Source organism: Triturus cristatus, chromosome 1_1, assembly GCF_964204655.1.
Source record: "Triturus cristatus chromosome 1_1, aTriCri1.1, whole genome shotgun sequence".
Taxonomy (NCBI): domain Eukaryota; kingdom Metazoa; phylum Chordata; class Amphibia; order Caudata; family Salamandridae; genus Triturus; species Triturus cristatus.
Window position 1 is genome coordinate 425076680 of NC_140579.1, and position 24787 is coordinate 425101466.

A 24787-nucleotide genomic window follows, 5' to 3' on the forward strand; every position below is an offset into this window, starting at 1 on the left:
GAAAGCAGACTCTGTTCTCAAAGAAGTTAAAAAGTGTATTATTCAGGGGTGGCCAAAGGAGAAACATTTGGACTCTGAATTACAACCTTTTGCTAAAGTGGCCGATGAATTATCTTTAGAGGAAGATGAAATGATTCTGCGTGGTGACAAGTTTGTACCTCCAGCGAGTTTGAGAGATCGCATAATCAAGGCAGGGCATGAAGGTCATCTGGGGCAGACGTGCACTAAGCGCAGGGTTCGTTCGATTTATTGGTGGCCCTCAATGGATCGGCATATAGAAAGTATGGTTGAAAATTGCTATACTTGTTGTTCCAGTGACAAAGTAATCAAGACTGTGTCTCCTCCTAAAGTAAGAGTCGAGTTACCTTCAGGGGCGTGGATAAAACTGGCCTTAGACTTCATTGGCCCATTCAATGTTTTATCCAGCAAGCATAGGTTCGCCTTGGTGGTTGCGGACTATTACAGTAAATGGTGGGAGGTGTGTTTTATGACTGAGCCTAATTCTACCAAAGTTATCAAATTTTTGGAAAGTCTGTTTGCTAGGGAAGGTTTTCCTAAAGAGTTGGTGTCGGACAATGGAGTGCAATTTGTTTCCAAGGAAATGTCTTGTTTCTTAAGTCAATCTGGTATTGTCCACAAACGTGTGGCTCTCTATCACCCACAGGGCAATGGTTTCATTGAGCGCATGAACCGTATCTTAGTTGATTGTGTGCAATGGGCTGTTGCTGGTATCATGGATATTGGGGGAGCTGTTCAGAGCATGTTGTGGGCCCATCGGACTACACCATGTTTGGAATTCGGAAAGAGTCCATTTGAATTACTGAGAGGGAGAGTTGCCACGTTCAACATGTGTCCTGCTTGGATGAGGCAGTGGGGACTTTTAGCTAATTCAGGTTTGTCTTCTTCTCAGGTAAACCATAAAGGTTGTGTTGGCGATAATACCTCTGTATATCAAGAGGAGAGGGGTTCAAAAGAGAGGTGGTCTCACGATATCAAAGTAGGGGATTGGATTAAGATAAAGATCCCACACAATGTACCTAAAGGTTTTTCCAAATTCAGTCAACCTGTGTGTGTAGATTCTGTCTCGCGGCATGCTGTGAGAGTCAAGGGGAAAAATTGGTGGAATGTGTCCAGAGTTTATAGAATCCCTGATAAGGTTGTGTGTCGAATGGGTTTGAAGGACAATTCTGTTTTGGGTCCCAGTAATTCCTTTCCAGTCGGTGGGAATTTTGGTTTGAATGGGGAAAGTCGGTCCTGCAAAGAAATGTCTCCAGAGGGATCTTCTGTTTCAATCAGGAGGAGTACACGCAAAAGAATTGTTCCCAAACGTATGGATTTGTAACAGCCCACAGTATTTGTAGGATGTTTTAAGCTTATTGATGTGCTTTTAGCGTATCTATTTGTTATTCTTCTTTTCTTTTTTTAAATGTATTTATTTTGTGTTGTTTTGTTTTTTGTTTTGTTGTTCTTATTTATGCAGAGAAGGGAGATATTGTAATAGCTTATGTGGTGTTGTCATGGCACCATGAATGTTCTATGGGCTCCAGGGTGATGGAATGTATGTGCTTGAAGCACAAGCTCATTCCCTGGAAGCTGTTGATGAGATGAGCAGCAATAAACTCGACTTTAACCACAATCTGCTGGTGTTTGTGGTCACTTCAAAATGTCACCATTTGAAATTGTTCTTCTTCTGATTCGCAAATATATAGTGACAGAAATGCAAAAACAATAGGACAGGGAGAAAATAGGAGTTTATTTGTGTTACCATAAAAATGTTTTGCCGAACCAATAAAAATAAGACTCCTGTGTGTGTCCAGCATTAAAACCTGCATTGGCGGACAGCAACAAATGAACATACTACCTCAGGACATTTTCCTCCTGGTGAAAAGATTGCACACCATGAGCTATTTATAGCAAATACTCAACAAACTATGACCCACAGGTACCTAGCTTTTTTTCATCGCAAACGGCCCGATTCGGAAAACCTGGCATTTGCCACCAATACAAAGCCTTTTTCTATGGACCAAACCAATTGAAGCTGGGGAACCACCTTAAAGTGTCGGCGTTAGCTAAATATTTACTGGATCTAGGCAAATCATTTAATCTCTGATTTCATGGCATGTTGAAATCCTGTAATGTGCACTAATTATCTTTTTCTTCCTGCCTAAACTCTGCACATATGCAGGTTGTAAACATGATACATATCTTTACTGCAATGGTGATGTCTTGCTGCTTTTATCAAAGCAGAAACCAAAGGCTGTTTGTCTTTTTCCATTTGGTCCTACGTCTGTCTCCACCTTGGCGCCAGGTCTAAACAAAAGGTGTAAATTGTTGAAAAAGGTGCTACATGTCGCCTTCAGATGTTAACTCGCAGAATTGTGCTGTTTACCACCCGAAGCAAATGTTTGCACTTTTTTTAAACTATAGACAGACTGAGAACGGTTGGGAAGATTTGCATGTTGTGCGTCCCCCACGGCTCGTCGCGTAGTTTGGTGCTGCTTGTTAATATTTGAGGCACTTCCTTAGGAAATGCGGGTTCATACTCCAGAACGTTTGCAAAGGGGCTCCCTGACTCTTTTACTAGTGATAGTCCGTTTTCTAGTTAAAGACGTAACTTCCCGCTGGTTCCGAGGAGTCAACATGGCTGCGCCCTGTGAGTCGGATCTGCAATCGGATCCTGCTCCGCCGCCACTGGAGAGTCCAAAGCTTGAGACCATGTCCCCTACTTCACCCGGGCTTAGCGATGGACGCCCATCGTTGTCGGCGCCTTCTACCGCAAACCATTCGTCGCCTCTGGAGGGATGCATCGGTAGTCCGGGCCTTGCCTCGTCTCCCTCAGTCTCCTTTTCCACGTCGGCTGCTTGTCGCGGCATGTCCTGGACCCCAGCAGAAACAAACGCACTTATAGTCGTATGGGGCAACGAGCGATTGGTAGAGGCGCACTACCAGCACCTGGAGGGCTCAGGCACCCTATTTGCCAGCAAGCCTCCTGGCCCCGCCGGGAACGCATGAAGGTAAGGATTGAGTGAATGGGAGAATGTGCAGGGTTGTGAGATAAAGATCGATGATCACAAGTAAGATAAGCTCACCCACGGATAGAAATCCAGCCTATGATTATGTGGGAAACCGTGGTGCACTAATGAGCTTTTGTAAAAAGACATTCCGTGATTGTTGAAGCTAATAAGGACGTGGCCTAAAGGGTCACCTGCCGGAAGCTAGCATAAGTTGATAACAAATGACAATGGAATGCCCCCCCCAACGTTTAACATTTAGTGCAGAAGGACTGACTGCGAAACATGGGGGCTGCAGCCACCACTGAGTTATATACAGCGCACAGTTTTTGTTTTAGTACATCACGTTATTAGCTTTTCAAGGGTTAGTTTGTTATTGGAAGAGATACCGTTTTGTTGAAACCCAGCCTGTATGTATAGTTTGGCGCATCCAAGGCTCTAGTAGTCTAAACTCCTTCCTCTTTAATATTCGAGCAGTTCGTAATAATATGAAAGCGTCCTTGTATGTGTACGCTTTTTGTTCAGTCTTTCTCTGTACGTCTCCTATGAATGTGTCTGACTCTCACAGCAGGTTATGGTGTCTCCCTGGCTGCTGTATGCTCTTCTGAGTCTTCATGGAAATCTGGTCTGCGTTGTAATGGTACAGGTGGTGTTGGTATGCCTGTGGCATCATTGGCTTCCTCCATGCCTGAGGTACTATCTTGTGGCGCCTCATGTTTGGACTCTTGCCCTCTCATGGATGGTACATATGTAATGTATACATATTTATATTACTATGCTGAACTTTGAAGCATCAGGTATTTTTTTCACAAACTTTCCATTAAACATTTCTGTAATGGCTCCATACAGTTTTAAAGTATTTTCTTTGACATGTTTTGATGCATATTTCTTTGTTATAAAAATGAATTTATTGTGACAAGTCCACTAAAGTGTAGCCACTACATCTCCCATAAAGCATCAGGGATTTAAAAATAAGCATTATTCTGGAGTGTTTTTATAAATGGTATTCAGTTTAATATAGGCCCGTAGCCAGAAGTACACGTTATTGGGGGACATGGCCCCACATAAAGACGGCAGGTGGTTCCGGGTGGGATGTAATGGTTTCTTTTTGCTGAATCTGTTTGAAAGAATCTATAATTTTGGTGATATTTGAAAACAGGCAGTTTTTTTGTATATTTGGCTAATGTATGATCCTTAAGGAGATTTGAACGAAATAGTGACAACTTGTTAATTTTAAAACATGCTAGTCAAAAGTGGACATAATATAATAAAACATATTGGAGAAATCACAATAAACACATTAAGCATTATAGGATATAATTTAAATATGCTACACAATGGATTTGGGGTCTATTGATGTTTAAGCAAAAATGATGGCAAATGTCAAACGGCATATGGTTCAATATTATTTGATTAAAGGATTTTATTAAAGATAACTTCATAGGTATGGTGGCTGTTGGTCCACTAAGCAATGGTAGGTTAAAATATGTGTAAACTAGTACATTCCAAATTACACACATAGTGGGGCTGATAATTGCCAAAACTACCATTCCAAATATAAGCATTATCAATGTTTCTTAGCTTCACTGCCAGTGAACCAAGGTCTGCATATCAATGCACACCTTGTAGGTTTTAAAAACTCATACAATAAAAGCATTGTAATTACAATGAAAATAGCTCTCAACATCTTAGAAATAAAATAAAGTATCACATTTACATTAGTTTATGCTATTAGCATTGAAAATGTATTATATTTATATTTACATTAGTTTATGCTATTAGCATTGAAAATGCATTATATTTATATTGTTAAAAAACAATCACATTAATAAAAGCCAGTACCATTTACAATGCCAATAGCTCACACTAGTGTAAATGCAATGCAATAGATTTTGCATGTAATTATTTTTTTAGCTATTGCCACTTAAAATTACAATGCATTTTATTTATGTTTTACAAAACAAAAACAATGTCATTTACAATGTCAATAGCTCAAAATAATGTCAGTGTGAGACCTATTGCATTGTAAATTCTTGTATAAATAACTTGTGGGTTTAAAAGGATCCGCTGCAGAGTTCCCTGAGTGTTGGACGCTTTTCACGCAACAATAAACATGTCAAGATAACTCGCATGATTAATGTTCCTGCTGGGAGAGAGATGGAGTTTTGTCTAGTGGCAGTTCTGACTCGTGATAAAGTAGCGCAGAGGGTTAATATGGAAGCTGGAAAGTGCGTCTACCCTGCAGTTCACAGAATTGTATTTTATGTGGTTAGCTCAGTGGCTTACTGTTTTTGTCACAGAGATCCTTTTGTTACTTGCAGTCCAATCATAAGTTACAACCCTAATATAGTACAATTACGTATGAACTGCCATCAAAGAGCTGTATGCAAACTGCAAGAAATAGGGTTGGAGCCTTATGTTTTTCACCAGTCTTTGTTTATCCTACGTTTGCTAAAAAGCATTGAAAATGCAATAGGTCTCGCCTTTGATTAAGTTAAAGCCATTTGCTTTGTTATTGGTGTTGTATAGCAAAGCAAATGGCTTTAACTTAATAGAAAGCGAGACCTATTGCATTTTCAATGCTTGTTTGTTTTGCCTTGAGCACTCCATGGGAGTGCAGGTGTGCTCGCGCTCTCTCCCTTGTGTTCTGCTTTCCCTCTCAATCTTTCACCCCATCGACACTGACTGTGTTGCTCTCCCACTCACCCCTGCTTGTCACTTGCTTACCCCACATCTGCCTTTTTTTTTGATTTTTCAATCCCATCCCTCCAACCTCCTCCTTTGCTTCCCTGCCTCCCTAACCCCACTGCATTGATCCCCGTACCTCGTCCCTCTGTCACTCCTGCATCATGATGTATTACTGCTTAGATAAGGTGTCACTTTTTGTCATTATCGGCTGTGGCCTTTTTTGTTTGTTTGTTTTGTTTTTGCCAAGTCTGTGCCACATCAACAAACAAGCATTTTTTGCCTTTTGCCTATGTGGATCAGCATCGGCAAAAAGCACTGGCAAAGTCAAAAGGTCAGGCAACACCACTAAAAGGAAAGTCCTATTGTATTTGCCAATGCTTGTTTGCACACGCAACTGTTTCCTGTTGTTGTGTTTTTTGTAATCGCCTTTATCTTCCAAAATGCTGTCCAGGAAAGGCTGTAGTGGTTGTACGTAATAATAAAATAACTGGTTTATCAGTTTATGATGTATTTCTGTATCATAAATGTGAGCTACTACTGTCTAAAATAGACCCAATTCGCATTCTGTAGCAAGCAACACTTGGGGGAAGAAAACGCAATTTGATCATTTATACGTGTGAAAGCCCCCGTGCCACAAACAAGCAGTTAGATTCCAGGTGCTCTGTCAGTGAATCATAAGAAAACGTCAAACATTTAAACATGGGTATGTTTTACTTCTCTTGTAAAGATCAGCTTGCAGTTGTGTACAAACTGGCAGGAGAGGGGTGAAGAAATAACCAGTGCCTGCTCTAGAACCAGTAGCAGTGCATTTGAAAAACAAAAAGTTGACTCAATGCATGTTTTTATTCAACCAATGAATGACTCACCTGTCATAGGAAGGACAAAAAACCACAAAGCTTCTCTTTAACGAATTTTGATTTTGTTCTACCATAGAGGACACCACCATTCTAGGCCTTTTGAAGCAAATCATTGCGAGACGATAATGACGTCAGCAGTAGGTTGATATAAAGAAATAAAGTAAATTTCGGTTGCTCTAGGAACGCGAATTAAAGGCTACTGATTAGGCCTGAAAACTTGATGTAATGTCTTGAACAGTGTGTTGTAATGCCAAAAACAAAAAATAAAAGCAATGGCAAAGCCAGTCGGTCTCACCTTTATAATGAGACTGCCGTGTGTTGGCTTTGCCAATGTTTTTCTGTAAAGTATTGTTTAAAGAAAGTAAAAGTAACACAAATAAAATACTGGAGGAAAAGCAAAACCTATCTTAAGGTATCTCAAAACAGTACATTGGACTCAAAGTTTTCAATCTTTATAAATGTCATTGTATATTTTTCAAATAGATTTTACTCAGGAATATTTGCATATTTGCACAGAGTGTAATAATGTGTCAGAATGTAAGGGAAATGTTTGCCAAGGCCTAGAATCACAGCCATTTGCAGAAGCCCAGGTGTCAGAATGTAAGGGAAATGTTTGCCAAGGCCTAGAATCACAGCCATTTGCAGAAGCCCAGGGAGCAGATTTATGGTCCCCCAGGCAAAGTGTCATGCTAAGTACTACTTCTGCGTCAGCTGCCAGCTGAGTGAGTACAGTGACCCTTACTCTAGTGCCACAAAACCCTTTGTGTGCCAAAGTTTCTGCTTTCATGAAAAATAGGGAATGCAGGAGATAAAACAAAAACTACCCTTAAAGACTGCTTTTTAGCCATACCCCACTAAAAATATCCCTGCTGCTCTGCTTTTACAGATAGATTTGGAGGGATTGGGAGCAACACAGTGTGGAGGTAGAGGTGGGGGGCAGGTATCTGAGAGAGTAAAGCAGCACACGAGGTAGAGAGCTGGAAAACCTATGCAATCCCATGGAGTGCTGAATCAAAATTAAAAAAAAGTTGTTCCGTAAATGTAAGTAATGGAAGGCTACAAGTCAGCCAATCAAAAGGATCATAAAGAGGCTGTGCTGTAGGGGAGGGCCAAACAGAAGAAGAGGATGGCAAACCTCCAAACAAGAAGCAATCAAGTGAGGGTGACAAAGGCAACTATTGGTAAGCAATGAGCAGACTAGAAGTCCACAGTATAGTCACAGTAGGTCGTTCACAACTGGACTGCATGGCTCGACCTAATGCAAAACTCTCAAAGTCAATGCAAAGATGAGAAAGACAATTCAAAGTTGGGAACATATGTCCAAAAAGCATCAATGAAACAGATGGAACATTGAAAGCTTCTAAATATCATGCATCCAAAGATGAGGCTCCATGAAGTTAAGCAACCAGTCTTAAATTAAGTAATTTTATTGAGAAACATAACTAAAGGGGTTCCCTACCATGGAGAGTTGAAAAAAAGGTATGTTGCTGAAAGAGAAAACCAACATTCTAAAGAGACAATTAAAAGATTATAAATAATAAGAAAAATTGTGTTCTATAGACTTTCTTATGCCGAACTCAGTTCCTTTTTCTTCAATAAATTGTTTGTGCCAAAAAGCAGTGATCAAGACAACTTATTTTCCCATCCAACAGTGAAGTCGAAAACTTAATCTTCAGCATGCCAAAGGCAGAGCATCTAAATTAATTGTTACGCTGATCCTAGTTAGAGTATTTTTTATTAATTCATGTAATGTTGAAAATCATTTTTTTCAGTGATGTATGTTCTTCATTCTGTATTTTCCTTTGTGTGTGTTTCAGCCCCTGGCTCCTTCCTCATCTTCAGTAATGAAAGGCAAGGCTGCTTGGAGGTAAGAGACAGCAAAATACAAATCCCAAAAACTTGCAACAGCAGCTACGCGGCCCAACAATGGCTCTGGGTCTCCCGTGGACGTCTCTTCAACATTGGTGCAATGCAGTGTCTCTGGATCCCACTGCCTGTTAACGGAACCACCCTGACTTCGGCTGTCACCTACGAGTGCGACCATGAAGCTTTCAATGTGATGCGGCGCTGCAGGTCTCTGGAGGAGCAGCTCTCGCAGATCCTAAACACCATGATAGGCAACTCATCACCAGCTGCAGTGAAGGAAGACCAGTTGTGGATCCATGGCACAAATTCCAGCATTTGTTCCAAAGTTTATTCAGGTAAACGGACAACCCATTCTGAACCTGCTCTCATGCTAGCTTCTCGCTTGCTCTATGCTGGTTATGATCATTCCTGAAGAATGTACTGCTCACCTTAATCCAAGAAAGCAGAGAGAGGTGGAGTCTGCAATGTTAGGGAAGTTGTGTAGCACTATGTAAACCCTATGTCCGGATTGTGTCCAGTTTTGAATCCCACATGTCCTTCGTGGTAAACGTATTTCCGAGACTATTGAGACAAAATCTGGTAAAATGGTGTGCCACATTTCTTGAATTGGTGGGGGAAAGGAATGAAAGCCTGTTTTGGTGATGCGTGTTATGAAAAATCCTCCAATTTCTGAAAGATGTGCTAAATCCTTAGTAGGGTCCAACGGTGCACTTTCCTATACTGCAGGCACTGTATAGTGTATAGGCACTGTATAGTGGAGCGAATTAAACCGGAGAATTGTGCACCACATTTAGCACTTCCTCTGGAAATCTGTGGATTTTTTCATTGCTACCCAGCTGTAGAGTTTCTGATGAATGACTGTAAGAGTAAAGTGTATAGGGAGGCAAGCTTCTCTTTCCTGCTCTATATATTATAATCATTATGATTTTTATAATTTAAAAAACACTGATTGTTATATTATTTTACATGGCGGATATTTCAAGTTGCACATCGTACAAATATGATGATGATATGATAAATTCTCTGCAGCTGGAGATGACACCTTCATTACCAGAAATATTCAAGATCGGTGCGAGGAAGGGCTAGGCTAGGGCAGCACTTAATAGGGAAAGTGTTCTGTACACAGCGGGATGCAGGACACCAAGGGATCCATGGGTGGGCTGGTATAGATTGTGTTGCTTGCCAGTAATGTGTAAGGACAGAATCACTTCACCACCTACTTTAACATACTTACGGGGGGGGGGGTTGTTGCATTATTTGTACTGATTTACTCCCTTCAGCTTTGACTAGCAGAAGTGTAAGAAAAAGTTTAACATTTACGTCAATCAGCCTTGCTCCTACTTTGGAGTACATTTGTGATATTTTTTCTTTTTTATCCAACTATTTCAGGAGTTATCAACAGTCATAGATATTCTTGAGTGCTCAAATGCATTAGCATTAGTTCATGTAAAATTGTACCCCGGAGAGCAATTCTGAGTGCGGAAATGGAACACAAATATGTTTTAATGGAAAATATTTGTTAGTTTTACTTAACCTCGTCACTTAAGGCCCCAAGAGATATGGCGGTGGTGTTACCCTTCCTACCCTGGAAACGAACTTACTCCTCTTGCAGGAGTATATTTGCTTGAATTGCCTAGTTTGAAAACTATCTGCAAATTCTTGGTGACTACCAACAAACATACATGTTCGTGTGCGTTCATTAACCTTAACAGGTGGACCCACCAAGGAGCGCCCCTGATCCGCCACAAACACTGGATCTGCAAATGATGATGTTCACTGTGCTAGTGAAACTTCAGTATGAACACATTAGCAGTAATGTATCTAGCACTAAGGCCAATGATTTATTTTCTTAACTGAGACCCTATACCGTGTTATGTTATTTACATTTATGATGCTGATTCTGTTTTGTAACCTTTCCCCCCCTTTATCGCTGATGTGTTCACCCTCATCCAAAGCTCATCAGGCAACCTGGTTTGCTCTATCTAAAATTCCATAAACTGATTGGCACCGCTGAAAGGACAAAGCAACCAAGTACTTGCAGGGGCACATTTATTGACAACGATCGACACCACCGCCCATCAATTGTAGGGCCTAATGGCCAGAAAGCTACAAAGGCAAAGATACATTTGTGAAAATCTCTTTTTTATGATTCTGTGAATAAGATAGCTCTAGAATGTGCCTTTCTTTTTTCTGAAAAGCAACGTTTTTTGAAAACTCATCTCATTTTTCAATGAAAAGCTTTAGCTTTAATACAAAGTCTGACCTTAACAAAATAGGTTCATGATGAACAGTAATAGCAATTGCATAATAGCACTAAGTTGTCACTTGTTGCTTGAATAATATATCTTATTATTAACCAACTCAGTGCTAATAGATTTAGTGAATAAGAAAGAATGGGGTTCGAAGCAGTGTCCATCAGGTCTATGAGCGAGATCTCCGTGCTTTGTAGCGTCCTTGCATGCCACACTACTACTGAAGGTTTAATCTGCTTCATCTTCCTTTGCTGTCAAGTGAGGATTGGGGAGGGGGCTCCTGTGAACACGTGGCTGGTGTCTGTCCGACAGGTGTGCTTAAGCTTTACATGTTTTGCAATGAAACTGACCAGATGCATTCAGTGCTGGAAGAATCCTTTCAGCTGGTCCGATTTTTAAGCTGAAATGTAAAGATCAGAACAGTTACATAGTTTAGGAAAGAACATAGCCATTACTATAAAAATAATAAATGTGTTTTCAAGATCTAACTATTATTTTTACATTTTTTTAAATTAATGTCATTTTCAGGAAGTAGCCATCTTTTTGGAAGGGCGAGAGACAGTTACATGTTTTCTTAAAATGTATTAAATTATTTGTGCGTTGTTTGTAGAGCAGATTTGCTCCTTATTTCTGAATCCTTTCCTGTGGAGTTTGTCACACTGTCTAAAGAATTACGATTGTATTCAGCACAGTGCAATGGAGGCCACATTGTTGTGTTGGTGTTTGAAGTGAGCAATGAAGGTGGATGGATCTATTGTAATTGACTCTGCCCCAATTCTAACATGTGACTGGCTCTGCCTCACCCATAGGCAGCAGCCTGGGAGAGATTTACTAAATCGCCTCAGGTCAGCGATCTTGATGATTCACATAAGGTGTATATTATTCCCGTACCTGGGAAATTCTAAGGTTAGGGATTGTGAGGGCCCACTTCATGGCCACCAAACTTTACCATCTTTGTAAAAGCAATTTTGAGCTCTGTCCATAAACTGAAATGGGGAGAAGATTCTGCCAACCCACTGGAATGGTCACACTGACTTGCTCTGTTGTGGTATGAAATAGCATCCAGAGTAATCCATCCACTTTAGTCCAATCCAAATGCTTGTCTCAGCTTCTTCCATGGTTTACTACCACATCAACCTTACCGTTATACCTACCGTAACCATTACTTCCATTGGGCAGATTTGATATTTTATGTTCATTTCAAATAATGGGAGAGATGGAGCTAATGTAATGACAAATTGAAGTAATGGTCAGATAAGTATTATCGAATAAAACCTGTTCATGCACCAATTAGAGTCTCAAAGGGGTTATTGACAAAAGAAACATTAATAATGTGAGTCACAGATTCAACTGTCTCCCAGCAACAGTTTTTGGAGAAAGCTTGTAGACTGAATACAGGACTTGAATGTATACCATACTGTACACAAGTTTAGAGTATTAATCACATGTGTAATTCTTATACCGAACACAGCCAGGTGCCCAGCCTGTGATCATGGGAACAACAAGCATTGGCATAGCCAATAGGTCTCACCTTTGGGACCTTATAAGTGTTTAGCCATGGAACAGTTGCATAACTAAATACTTATAAGGTCCCAAAAGCGAGACCTATTGGCTATGCCAAGCGGCCGTGCGGCAGCGAAAGTGATCGCGATCAAACATCAAAGCGGCCGTGAAAGTGAAAGTAATCGCGGTCGTGCGCGCCCGCGCACATGCACTGTAGCACTAGGCTGGCCTGGTAGCACTTTTTGGAGCCCTCTCAATAAGTCTCGTCAGACCAGCGCATGCGCTGGGTCAGGCGAGACCTAAAAAGGAAGGCCTTCAGACTGTAGCAGAAATATAAACTGTTTCAGTTGAGCGAGCTCTTTTCAGTTTTTCACTTCTTGGGCACCAAGATCTATCCTCATATTCTGTTTAACTTGAAATATTTGTCCATCAAGGCAACTGTGTGCAAGCCAATCCACATTCGTAGCCTGACACTCAGATTTATTGCTGGGATCCAAGGATTATCCTAGCAAAATGCACATTTGAATGGTCCAAGGAAAAACTACTTTTTTTGTTGATCATCTGAATCCTTGGTGATCACTCTCTTTCCAACATTGGACGAGATCTGTTCCACATCAGAAACACAATATAAGTGCATGTTTCTCCACCTTTTCTAGTTTGTTTCCTTCTGGGAATAGTCTGTGACAAATTCGGCTACAGCGGAGTCTAAGCTGCATGGCAAACATAATATCTGTGTTTGTAATTAGGGGACTTGTGGACAGCTGTGTCGGTGCTGTATGCTTTACCACACAGGATGGGGCTATGTAGGAAATGCAGAATGGGACTTGTCCTCGGTGTCTGGATACATAACTATGCAGTTGGATTATGCTGTATCTTAAGTTGACAAGTTAGCGTCTGCAGACCTCCAGGACCTAACCGGTTCCGTTCTGTACCTCATGAGGCTAGAGGCACTATGGTGATATTCTGTTCAGTAAACTGTGTGTTAATATTTCTCCGCAATTGTAAGGTTTGAGAAGCATTGACAGCTTAACTTTTTGTGGCTCCAGTGACTCCTCGTTTTTTTTTTTTTTTTTTTTTTTAAACCGTTTATTACAAGTCTTAAAAGTATACAAGTATGGGCCCACAACCTTCCGGCCGGCCGCTAGCAATAGTGGGAACATACGACATACATTTATGGAACACGTGGCGTTACAGGAGGAGCATTTCACAGTAGGTAACAATGTCAAAAGCCACATCATCCAGGCCCCATTATGCGGTTTCATTTTAATTTAAGAACAACAAAAATTAAAACCACACCCACAAGGCAACCCACAATGAAAATAGCAGCACGTGCTCCCCAAGAGGGGGGATCCCAACTATACACAGAAGTGTGAGGAGGGGGAAGAGAACAGAGCGAGGACTGGGGGAACCCAATGCCCGGCAGCGGGGGAATGAGTCGGCTAAGGGGATGGGGCTGGCGAGGCATCAGGTAGCAGCGGTGGTGCGCAGATACCCCCTCGGTAGGCGTTCAAGGGGCCCCATACTTTCACCCATGTCCCAGGCTTACCCCTCGCCACATACACTACCTTTTCGCGAAACATGCACCAGTCCATGTGTTCTTTCCAGGCCGAGACCGTCGGGGGCCTCTGGGATCCCCACAGTTGAGCAATATCACGCTTGGCTATCATATATCCCAGAGTCACCCACCACGTCTGCGGCGCCGAGTAATCAGTCGGTTCCCACACATTCAACAGGCATCTCCTCGCTTCAGGCAACAGCGCCACATGCGTAACCAGTCGCAGCACCTCATGTACATCACGCCAGAACCCCTCTACCTCTGGGCACTCCCACAAAATATGCATAAAGGTCCCCAAAGCACCACACCCACGCTTACACAACCCATCTCCAGCATAGCCCATACGCAGAAGCTTTGGCCCCGTCATGTAGACCCGGTGGAGCATCTTGAGCTGGACGAAGCGAAGGCGAGCCGGTATGGCCACCTCCTTCGGGGAGGCCACCGCGGAGGTCCAGTCCTCGTCGTCCAACTCCAGACCGTCGGCAACCCAAGCCGCACGAAGGGCAGTCAACAGGCCCGAGCGGTCGTTTATAAGCTTTTTGTATATAAGTGAGATCGTGCTGTCCGGGACGTGCCCATCCAGCATTCTATCCTCCAGGGGGGAATATTCCGGGATGGAGGCAGCGTCCGAGAAGACGGAGCCCAGCGCATGACGGACCTGCAAATACCGAAAGTATTCGCTGCCCTGCAACTGAAATTCCGTCTGCAGCATATCGAACGTTTTAAATCCTCCCCTCGTCCAAAGATCCCCCACTTTACTGATACCTATTATGTCCCACTTCTCGAAGCCCTTAGAGGTCCACAGGGAACCTAACCGCTCAGACGCGTATAGAGGTGATGCCCGGGTCAAACGGTCCTTCCACCCCATAGCTGCATTGGCCGCGTGCCAGACTTGCACCATAACACGCGTGGGGCCCGTCAGACGAGCGTCGGGCGCGCTAGAGTAGAGAGCTCGATTGTAGTCGCCACCTGGCAGGAGCATCTTGTCCATTTCAAATGCCGGGTTTAAGGCGGGCCCGTAGAGGCCATGGTTAATGGCAGCGAGCTGGGAGGCCCAATAGTACCGTTTAATATCCGGGAGGGCAATCCCCCCGTCAAACCATGGGAGCGTCAGCTTAGCCAGAGCAATGCGCGGCCTCCCGTCCCAGAACAGGCGGCGTTGCAGACTCTCCACCTCACGGAAGTAGCGCGCCGGGACCAAGTCCATAGTGTTCTGCAAAGCGTACAGAAAACGCGGCAGAGACATCATCTTGAACAATGCCGCCCGGCCGAGCGGCGAAAGCGGCAGGCGCCGCCAGCGTGCGACATCTACCCGCAGGCGCTGGAGGGGGGGAAGCAGATTCCGTTCATACCGGGCCTCCGGGTCCAGAGTAATGAAGACACCCAGGTACCGAAATCCCTGCGGGGCGATCTGGATCGGACAACCCCGCGGGAGAATAGGAGCCTCCCCAGAGAGAACATACACACACGATTTAGCCCAGTTGATGACGAGACCGGAGTTACGACCAAACGAGTGTAAAACATCAACTAGCACTATAAGTGATTTACGTGGGGAGGCTAGGTACAGAAGGATGTCATCAGCGTATAGGGATACGCGGTCCTCATACTCGGGGGTCCAACGGAGACCACGGATGGAAGGCTCCCACCGCAGCCACTCCGCCAGGGGCTCCAAGGCAAGCGCAAAAAGAAGCGGCGACAAGGGACAGCCCTGCCGCGTGCCCCGGCCCAGCTCAAACGGGGCCGATACTCTTCCGTTCACGACCACCTGCGCCAATGGGCCCGCATACAACAGTTTGACCCAACTGATGAATCCTGGGCCAAATCCGAACTTCGCAAGCATCGCCCAGATGTATGGCCACTCAAGCGTGTCAAACGCCATGGTGGCGTCTAAGGACGCCAAAATGGCCGGTTCCCGTATAAATGGGACACGCGCAAGCACCCCATGCAAACGCCGCAGATTAAGGGCCGTATTGCGATGGGGAATAAAGCCAGACTGGTCCTGATGAACCAGATCTCCCACCACACCGACCAGCCGATTGGCGAGTACCTTAGCGAGAATTTTGGGCTCCGCATTCAGTAATGAGATAGGCCGATAAGAAGTAACCCGATCCCGAGGTCTCCCTTCCTTGTGGATCACCACGATTGTAGCCAGACGCTGGTCAAGCGGGAGGGAGCCCAGCGAGTGGGCCGCGAGGAACATTGCGCGGAGGTGAGGCGCCAATGTATCCGGTCGCAACTTATACAGCTCGATAGGGATACCGTTCGGGCCCATGGCCTTGCCAGAAGCGACCGAGCGTATGGCGAGGGCGATTTCGTCGGAGGTGGGAACGGCGTCCAGCGACACCCTGTCCTCCCCGGACAGGGAAGGCAGCGCGATATCCCTGAGCAGGGCACGGGAATCCTCTTCCGAGCAAGAAGAGACAGGGGAATACACCTCGCGGAAATACTCCGCGAAACAGGAGACAATTTCTTCTGGCTCAGTTACACACACACCATTCGTTTTCTCAATCAGCGGGACCACACGATTCGCTCTCTCCTTTTTATCCAACCACGCTATCAGTTTACCGGCCTTATCACCCACATCATACAGTCGCCCCTGTTGCTCTCTACTAAGGCCCCTGGCCGCCTCCGTAACGAGGGCCCTATAAGCCGCCTGTTTGAGCTGGAGAACATGTAGTGCAGCATCCGTCACCCCATCTTCTAGATTACCCTCCAGCTCAGCTATTTCAGCCTCCACCCGGGTCACCTCCTCCCGCTCGCGCCTCCGGGCGTGGGAAATAAGGGATAGGGCCTCCCCTCTAAGTACTGTTTTGAAGGCCTCCCACAGGGGGATAGCTGAAGGCACTGACCCCACATTCTCCTCAAAATAGCGCTGGAGGGAGTTAATCAAGTCAGCGCGAATGGTGGGGTCGCGCAGGTACCAGGAATTGATTGGGACCACCCTGCTCTCAGCCCTCGGAAAGACATCAAAATGCAACAATAGCGGGGAGTGGTCCGAGATACCCCGTGCCAAATGGCGCACCTCCCCCACCCTCCCGACATGGGCCGCTGGGACAAGGACATAATCAAGCCGTGAGAGACTACCATGGGCCCCCGAGTGGAAAGTGTATTGCAGCTGCGTGGGATGTTGTAAGCGCCAGCAGTCCACCAATCCCAGTGTATCCAAGAGGCCGGATAGCCACGCCTGTGCCCGGGGGAGGTCCCTAGGGGGGTGACGATCCACAGTCCCAGAAACCACCGCGTTGAAATCCCCCCCCACCACCAGAAGCCCCCCCGGAAGGCCAAGGAGGAGGCGCCCCAGATCTGCAAAGGTGGTCGACTGCAACCCCGGTGGGACGTACACTGACACAAAGACAACCACTTTGCCCTCCATTCTACCCACCAAGACAGTGTAACGTCCCCTGTCATCGTGGAGCACCTCATCAATTTCCAACGGGAGCGAGTTCTTTACCATGATACCCACACCCCTCGAGCCTGACGTGAAGCCCGAGTGGGCCACGAGGCGGTAGCCACGCCGATTCATGGCGCAGAAGGAATTGCCAATAAGGTGTGTCTCCTGCAGGAAGACCACATCAGGCGAGAGTCGCTTCAGATACTGTAGGACCACACCTCGTTTGATCCTGTCCCCCAGTCCATTGACGTTCCAAGACAACAAAGTTAATTCCCTACCCCCCATCATACACAGAAACCATCATTCGTCCCCCCGAGAGCACAGTAGAACCAACACAAAAAAAGGGTTGACTTGTGATAATAACGAACAACACCCCATCCCTACCCACCCACCCCAACAAAACTCCCCCCTCCCTGCACCCCTGCATGAGCCCAGACAGCCCCCCCAACGTGCAGTGTGCCTGTCGCCCCATAGATAGTTAAACTAACTAGACCCCCAGAGGAGGAGGGAGAACCCCCAAGAGACCCCACACAACCTTCATAGGAGGGGAACTTAAGCAATCCGACATATAGTCAGAAGTGGCATCATTTTTGTCCCGAGCGAGGCCTAATATTAGTCCCTCAGTCTGGATCCGGCGAGCCCTCTCCCCCGGCCGCTCCCCCCCCCCCCCCTCCACCCCGATCCCGATCTCCAGACAGAGTATCCAGCCAGTCCCCGGCCGCTTCGGGACGATCAAAAAAGTGTGTGCGACCTTCCACCTCCACTCGCAGCTTAGCTGGGAAAAGCATAGCGTATTTGAGATTTAGGTCCCGAAGACGGCGCTTGACACCAAGGAAGCTCAGTCTCTGCTTCTGGACCGCAGGGGTGAAATCAGGATAGAAATTAATGTCCATATTGTCAAGTCTAATCGGTCCCTGTAGTCTGGAGGATTGCAGGATAGCGTCTCTGTCCCGAAAATTAAAAATCCGGGCGATGAGAGGTCTCAGAGCGGCTCCGACCTTAGGCCTTCCCCCGGGAACCCTGTGGGCCCTCTCCACAGCAAAGAATTTACTCAGCCCCCGTGGCTGGAGATGGGTAACAATCAAGTCTTCCACGAAAAGGTCCGCCGCCGCTTCCTCACGTCCCTCAGGCACCCCGATGATACGGATGTTGTTCCTCCGGGCCCGACTCTCGGAGTCCTCCAAGCGACGATCCATCAGCGCACTCGCCCGAGCAAGCCGGCGCACCTCCGCCTGCAGGGCCGCCACATCTGTCGTAAGGCCCGATGCGGTGTGGGCCAAAGAATCGACTCGGTCGTTGGTCTTGGAGAGATCGGCCCTTATCAGGCCAACATCTACGAGGACCGAGTCGATCTTCTGCGCCAGTGTGTCAAAACGCTGGCCCACAGAGGCCTTCATCTCGGCGATGGCGCCCATGACATCCCGCAGAGTCAGATCCGTGGGCAGATCGGGGGCATCAGTAGGGCCCTCAGGGGACCTGCGTGGCACCTCAGGAGATCCCTTCTGGAGGGTATAGCGATCCATGTTGTTGGACTGATGGGCTGCGCCACGCCGGGTCGATTTTACCTTTGCCCGATCGCCATCTTGTTTCGTGGCCATGGTCCCAGTCTCCCGATCGCACCAGCCACGTCGTGAAGGGCGGGCAAGCCGGTCCACTGGCTCCCGGGGGGTGCCACCCCAGATCTGCGGGGCGGATCACAGCCGGCGGGCAGGCAGGGCCCCCCAGCGAGGCCACACCAACACACAAAGCCCCGCGACCCAACCTCGCATAGACAGCAAGGAGGGTGCGAAAGTGAAAGTGTGGGTTACGCGAGCCACCAAGCCCTATCCGCCGCTGTTATTCACTTCGTCACTGGATCGCCCCACAACGCAAATCCGGGGTTCGGCTAGGAGTAGGCCGCAAACCTCAATCGGTGCTAAAGTCGGTGTCCGAGGTCCGATTTGGAAGCGGAAAACGGGCGCCACCTCAGCTCGGGCTCACCAACACAGTCCCCTCATCTGGGACAGGATATGCTCAGGATAGTCATAGGAGGTCGCGGAGGTCCTCGGGAGCCTCGCACCTACGCGGCCATCTTGGTTGCGCGCTAGGCTCCTCCTATGACTCCTCATGTTTTTAACTTTGAAAAAAGTATGGATTGAATGTTTGGCAGTCAGTTCATATGATGTAGATCTTTAAATTAATGGCATGTCGCTGCAAGAGGCATCTTGAGAGAGTTCAGTTTGAAAGTGATTTCAGCTTGCACAGTCAAGTCTTATTCATTTATGGATATGACCATAAATCTTCTGAATCTTTGAAGAGCAGGCACTCAAGAAGGAGTCTGTGAATCTGAGCTTCAGGCTTGCCGTTTTTAACTCAACCAATGAAGGAATTTACAGGCAGATAACCAGCAAACCTTGACAAAACCCCTTCTGGAGAGACTCTTGTGACCTAGTTTGAGATGACTCATACTTGAGAATCTGACCTGCTCAGTCCTGATAATCCATTATCTGATAAGCAGGCTACCGTAGTGATGCCCAACAAACAAAAAGCCCTGGGAATATCACACAAACCTAATCATATTTAACACTTGTATTTATTTTGAACGTTTTATATAGCGCAAACATGACCCTTGTGGGTATCGGAGCGCTTTACAATTGTTCAGAGAGCAGAGACAAATAACATCAGTAATATCAGAGTCAAGAAATATACAGGATAATGGTGCAGCATAGTCTGTCTAATTAATGTTAAAATGGCCTGATGCATGGTATGTTTTTTTAAAATCACGAGTGCGGGCATTATTAAAGAGTAGTTGCCAGAGGTCCTATGCAACTAATTTTTTAACCTTTTTTCTTGTGATGAAGAAGCTTCCACTCCCTCAAAGGGGACCTTAGGGGGTTGATAGAGATGTGTTGTATAAAAACATTATTAGACAAATAATACACACGTATACACAACATTCTTCTTAAACTTGTTTGGGTGTTAGTTCCTTTCGGTGCAGAGGAGAGGTGCCGAAGATGATATGTGAGATAATTGGCAAGAATATGCCAACTGCTCCTTGGTGGTTGCTTACGTGAGGCCCTTCCTTTGTTTTCTTGTCTCGGTGTTCTACGGGTACACTTGGGTCTATCCCTTGCCATTGACCTGGTTTCTTGGTTTTATACATAAAGAAATACATGGGGATGTTCCTGTAGCTTTGCACAAAAGCTTGCCTTTATCGTAATAGTGAAATGAGGGACACCATAGAAGTGTTAAATATGATTAGGTTTGTGTGATATTTTCGGCGCTTTTTGTTTGTTGGATTAATTGAGTGGAGGGTGCCCATGGGAATTGTTTCCCTCTGTTGCTCCCCTTTGTTTATCAGCTGCCTTAGTGATGTGCCTGAATATCAAATGCTGCCAATGGGGCAACAGCGTAATTAAAGCTGATTAATTTTTGATCGAGGCATTCATCACTTAGAAATGTCAAAATATCTGTCTCTAGTCCTAAACTGGTTTAAAAACTGTTTGCCAATCATTTGGTTTATATATGGAGGTATGTAACAACTAAATTACGCACAATATTTAAGATAAATAGAATCAGTGCAATGGATTGATCGTCTTAGAGTTGGTGGGATTGCACTAACTATTTTGAGCACGGGACCAAAGGCAGCCTTCACAGAATTAATGGCAACAGCCACCAGTTGACTTTGTGCATGTGGGTCAAATCCTGAGGAGAGATTGTAAGAAAAAGCACACATGGTGTGCAGGAAGGAAGCAATGACTTTGTCATAGGATGGGAACTGTCAGTTGTAGCAGAACCAATAAGTTGTATTTTGGTGGTGAAAATGTTTGAATCCCGTTGCCTACTCCTTTGAAGATGACTTGGTGGGTGGTGGATGTTCAGGTGATTGTAGAGATGGGAGCAGGTTCTTTAGAGCCATTGTTAGATTAATTCATTTAGATGACGTATTTAAGTATTTTAGCACTTTGGACTTACTCTAACTATACCTGAATCCTATGGCTTTTTCGTTTATGCCTTTTTTTGCACTTTATGAAGCTCTTTTTTCGTATATCTGAATTAGAGGATAAACCAGTCTTGATTTTTCTGTTTAATTGAGGAGGCTCGTTAAGACAGAACTGCGTAACAAATAGTGACTGATGTAAGTTATATATTTTGGACTTCATGAGAAGTGAAGAAGTTGTCCGTAGGAGTATCTTCTGCAATTACACCATTTTCATGTTTATTCCAGGCTTTTAATAGTCCTTCCCAGGTTCTGCATAGCAAGTCTGACTGAGTGATTGGGGCCCAGCTTCATTTGAGAGGTATAAACTAGGGCTGGGCGGACTTTGCGTAGCAGAATTTTAAAAAAATTTGTGGAAAACGAGAGCACATCCTGAGTAGGGCTGGGCGGACTTTGCCTAGCGCAACTACGCACTATTCTGAAGAAAATTGTGGAAAACGAGCGCACAACCTCATGGACTGTGTGCCCGGGACGGGTCCCTCGTGCTTGGGCAGGCTCCCCGACCTCCCCAGCCTGGCTGTGTTGAGAAGCAGGGACCGGCCCCGGGCCTCCTGATTTTTGGTCAGGGCCTGGGATCCCACGTCCTGCGGCCTGCCAAGTGTCCATCTGCCCGGGACAAGGGACCCTGGTGCAGAGCCCCGGAGCCCTGCAAGGGCAGTCGGGAGCCCTACCGCTATGGCTCGGTGTGGGCAGCTGGGAGTCCTTCCGGTCCCGGCCATCTGGTCGCACCTTTCCCTCGGCCATCTGGTCGCGCGCAATGCTTTCCAATGGGGCGACCAGATGGCCGGGCCGGCCTGGAAGTCCCGATGAGGGTCCATTCGCCTCGCGGATCCCAGCCAGGGCTCCAGGAGGCCGGGCGCGTCCGCGCCTAGGGTCCCCTCCGTCACTCGGAGCGCGAGGGTTACAAGAAAGGTGGGTAGCCTTCCTCCGGATTAGTAGGGGCAGGGTATGCCGGGACACCCCTCCTGGGGATTGCGGTTCTCAGGCGGGGACCAGATGGGCCAAGCCCGGACGACACTTCCCCGGGGCGTCGGGTGCTTCCTCCTCCAGCCCGCGGCGAGGCAAAGTGCCCAGGACGGGCTCCATGGGTCTCCCGGGCGTCCCCCGAGGCCTGCAGCCCCAAAGCCCTGCAGACCCTGAAGCCCTTCAGCACGGAGCCCTGGAGCCCTGCAGGCCCGGAACCCTAGCAGGCCCAGGGCCCTGCAGCCCCGGAGCCCTGCAGGCCCGGAGCCCTGCAGCCCCGGAGCCCTGCAGGCCCAGAGCCCTGCAGCCCCGTAGCCCTGCAGCCCCGGAGCCCTGCAGCCCCGGAGCCCTGCAGCCCCAGAGCCCTGCAGCCCCGGAGCCCTGCAGCCCCGGAGCCCTGCAGGCCCAGAGCCCTGCAGGCCCAGAGCCCTGCAGCCCCTGAGCCCTGCAGCCCCGGAGCCCTGCAGGCCCAGAGCCCTGCAGCCACGGAGCCCTGCGTGGGCAGGCGGGAACCCTACCGCTATGGCTCGGGCAGACGGGAGCCCTTTCAGTTGCCGGCCACCTGGTCGCGCCTTTCCCCTCGGCCATCTGGTCGCGCGCAATGCTTTCCAATGGGGCGACCAGATGGCCGGGCCGGCCTGGAAGTCCCGATGAGGGTCCATTCGCCTCCCGGATCCCAGCCAGGGCTCCGGGAGGCCGGGCGCGTCCGCGCCTAGGGTCCCCTCCGTCACTTGCAGCGCGCGGGTTACAAGAAAGGGGGGTATCCTTCCTCCGGATTATTAGGGGCAGGGTATGCCGGAACACCCATGCTGGGGCTGTGCGGTTCATTGCCGGGGACCAGATGGGCTACGCCCGGGCAACATCCTCCGGGGCTTCCCTCCTCCGGGCCGCGGCATGGCAAAGTGCCCAGGGACGGGCTCCACGGGTCCCGGGCAGTCCTCCCCCGGGCGCCCAGGCCCCGAGAGCTCCGGTGGACCTCCCCGTGCCCGAGGCCAACCCGGGAAGCAGAGTCCCCCCCCCGAGCCCTTGGTGTGAGGGTGGGCAGGCGGGAGCCCTACCGCTATGGCTCGGGCAGACGGGAGCCCTTTCAGTTGCCGGCCATCCGGTCGCTCCTTTCCCCTCGGCCATCTGGTCGCGCGCAATGCTTTCCAATGGGGCGACCAGATGGCCGGGCCGGCCTGTAAGTCCCGATGAGGGTCCATTCGCCTCCCGGATCCCAGCCAGGGCTCCAGGAGGCCGGGCGCGTCCGCGCCTAGGGTCCCCTCCGTCACTCGCAGCGCGCGGGTTACAAGAAAGGAGGGTATCCTTCCTCCGGATTAGTAGGGGCAGGGTATGCCGAAACACCCATGCCGGGGCTGTGCGGTTCATTGCCGGGGACCAGATGGGCTACGCCCGGGCAACATCCTCCCAGGTCCCCGGGGCTTCCCTCCTCCGGGCCGCGGCATGGCAAAGTGCCCAGGGACGGGCTCCACGGGTCCCGGGCAGTCCTCCCCCGGGTACGCCCAGGCCCCGAGAGCTCCGGTGGTCCTCCCCGTGCCTGAGGCCCAGCCGGGAAGCAGAGTCCCCACCCCGAGCCCCTGGTGGGTGGGCAGGCGGGAGTCCTTTCAGTTGCCGGCCACCTGGTGGCTCCTTTCCCCTCGGCCATCTGGTCGCGCGCAATGCTTTCCAATGGGGCGACCAGATGGCAGGGCCAGGCCTGGAAGTCCCGATGAGGGTCCATTTGCCTCTCGGATCCCAGCCGGGGCTCCAGGAGGCCGGGTGCGTTCGCCCCTAGGGTCCCCTCCGTCACTCGGAGCGCGCGGGTTTCAAGAACGGGGGGTAGCCTTCCTCCGGATTACTAGGGACAGGGTACTCTGGGACCCCTCTCGGTCCTCAGCCGGCAACTGGGTCCTGCCGTGTGGCAGGGTGGCCGGAGGGCCTTCCCCTGCGCCTGTGGGCCCGGGAGCCCCGGATGGGTCCAGGGGCCCGGCCGGGCCCCGGGTCGGGGTCTCCGGCCCCGGGTGCCGTCCCCCGGCCTGCGGCACCGCCAAAGGCCCGGGACGGGGTTCCGTTGTGGCCGGGGTGCCTCCCGTGGCTGGATTGGGTTCAGGAGCTCCGGCCGGGCCCCGGGGAGGGCGGCCTCCCCGCCCCGGTCTCCGTCCCGGGTCCTGCCGCGTGGCAGGGTGCCCGGGGAGGGGTCCGGAGGGCCCGGGGAGGCTTCCCCTGCACCTGCGGTCCTCGGAGCCCCGGCTGGGTCCAGGGGCCCGGCCGGGCCCCGGGTCGGGGTCTCCGGCCCCGGGCGCCGTCCCCCGGCCTGCGGCACTGCCAAAGGCCCGGGACGGGGTTCCGTTGCGGCCGGGGTGCCTCCCGTGGCTGCATTGGGTTCAGGAGCTCCGGCCGGGCCCCTGGGGGCCCCGGGGAGGGCAGGCTCCCCACCCCGGTCTCCGTCCCGGGTCCTGCCGCGTGGCAGGGTGCCCGGGGAGGGGTCCGGAGGGCCCCGGGAGGCTTCCCCTGCGCCTGCGGTCCCCGGAGCCCCGGCTGGTTCCAGGGGCCCGGCCGGGCCCCGGGTTGAGGCCTTCGGCCCCGGGCCCAGTCCCCCGGCCTGCGGCACTGCCAAAGGCCCGGGACGGGGTTCCGTTGGGGCCGGGGAGCCTCCCCTCGCTCGTCTGGGTCCCGGAGCTCCGGCCGGGCCCCTGGGGGCCCCGGGGAGGGCGGCCTCCCCACCCCGGGCTCCGTCCCGGGT

At 48.9% G+C, this 24787-nt stretch overlaps 1 protein-coding gene across 1 annotated transcript in view; it reads left to right on the plus strand.

The window, feature by feature from the left end:
- LOC146870357 (C-type mannose receptor 2-like) overlaps positions 1 to 24787 on the plus strand; it is a 937589-nt gene that overhangs the window by 170809 nt on the left and 741993 nt on the right. The window contains 1 exon segment of the mRNA XM_085640508.1: positions 8374 to 8757. Within this exon segment, the coding sequence (XP_085496634.1) occupies positions 8374 to 8757 (384 nt within the window).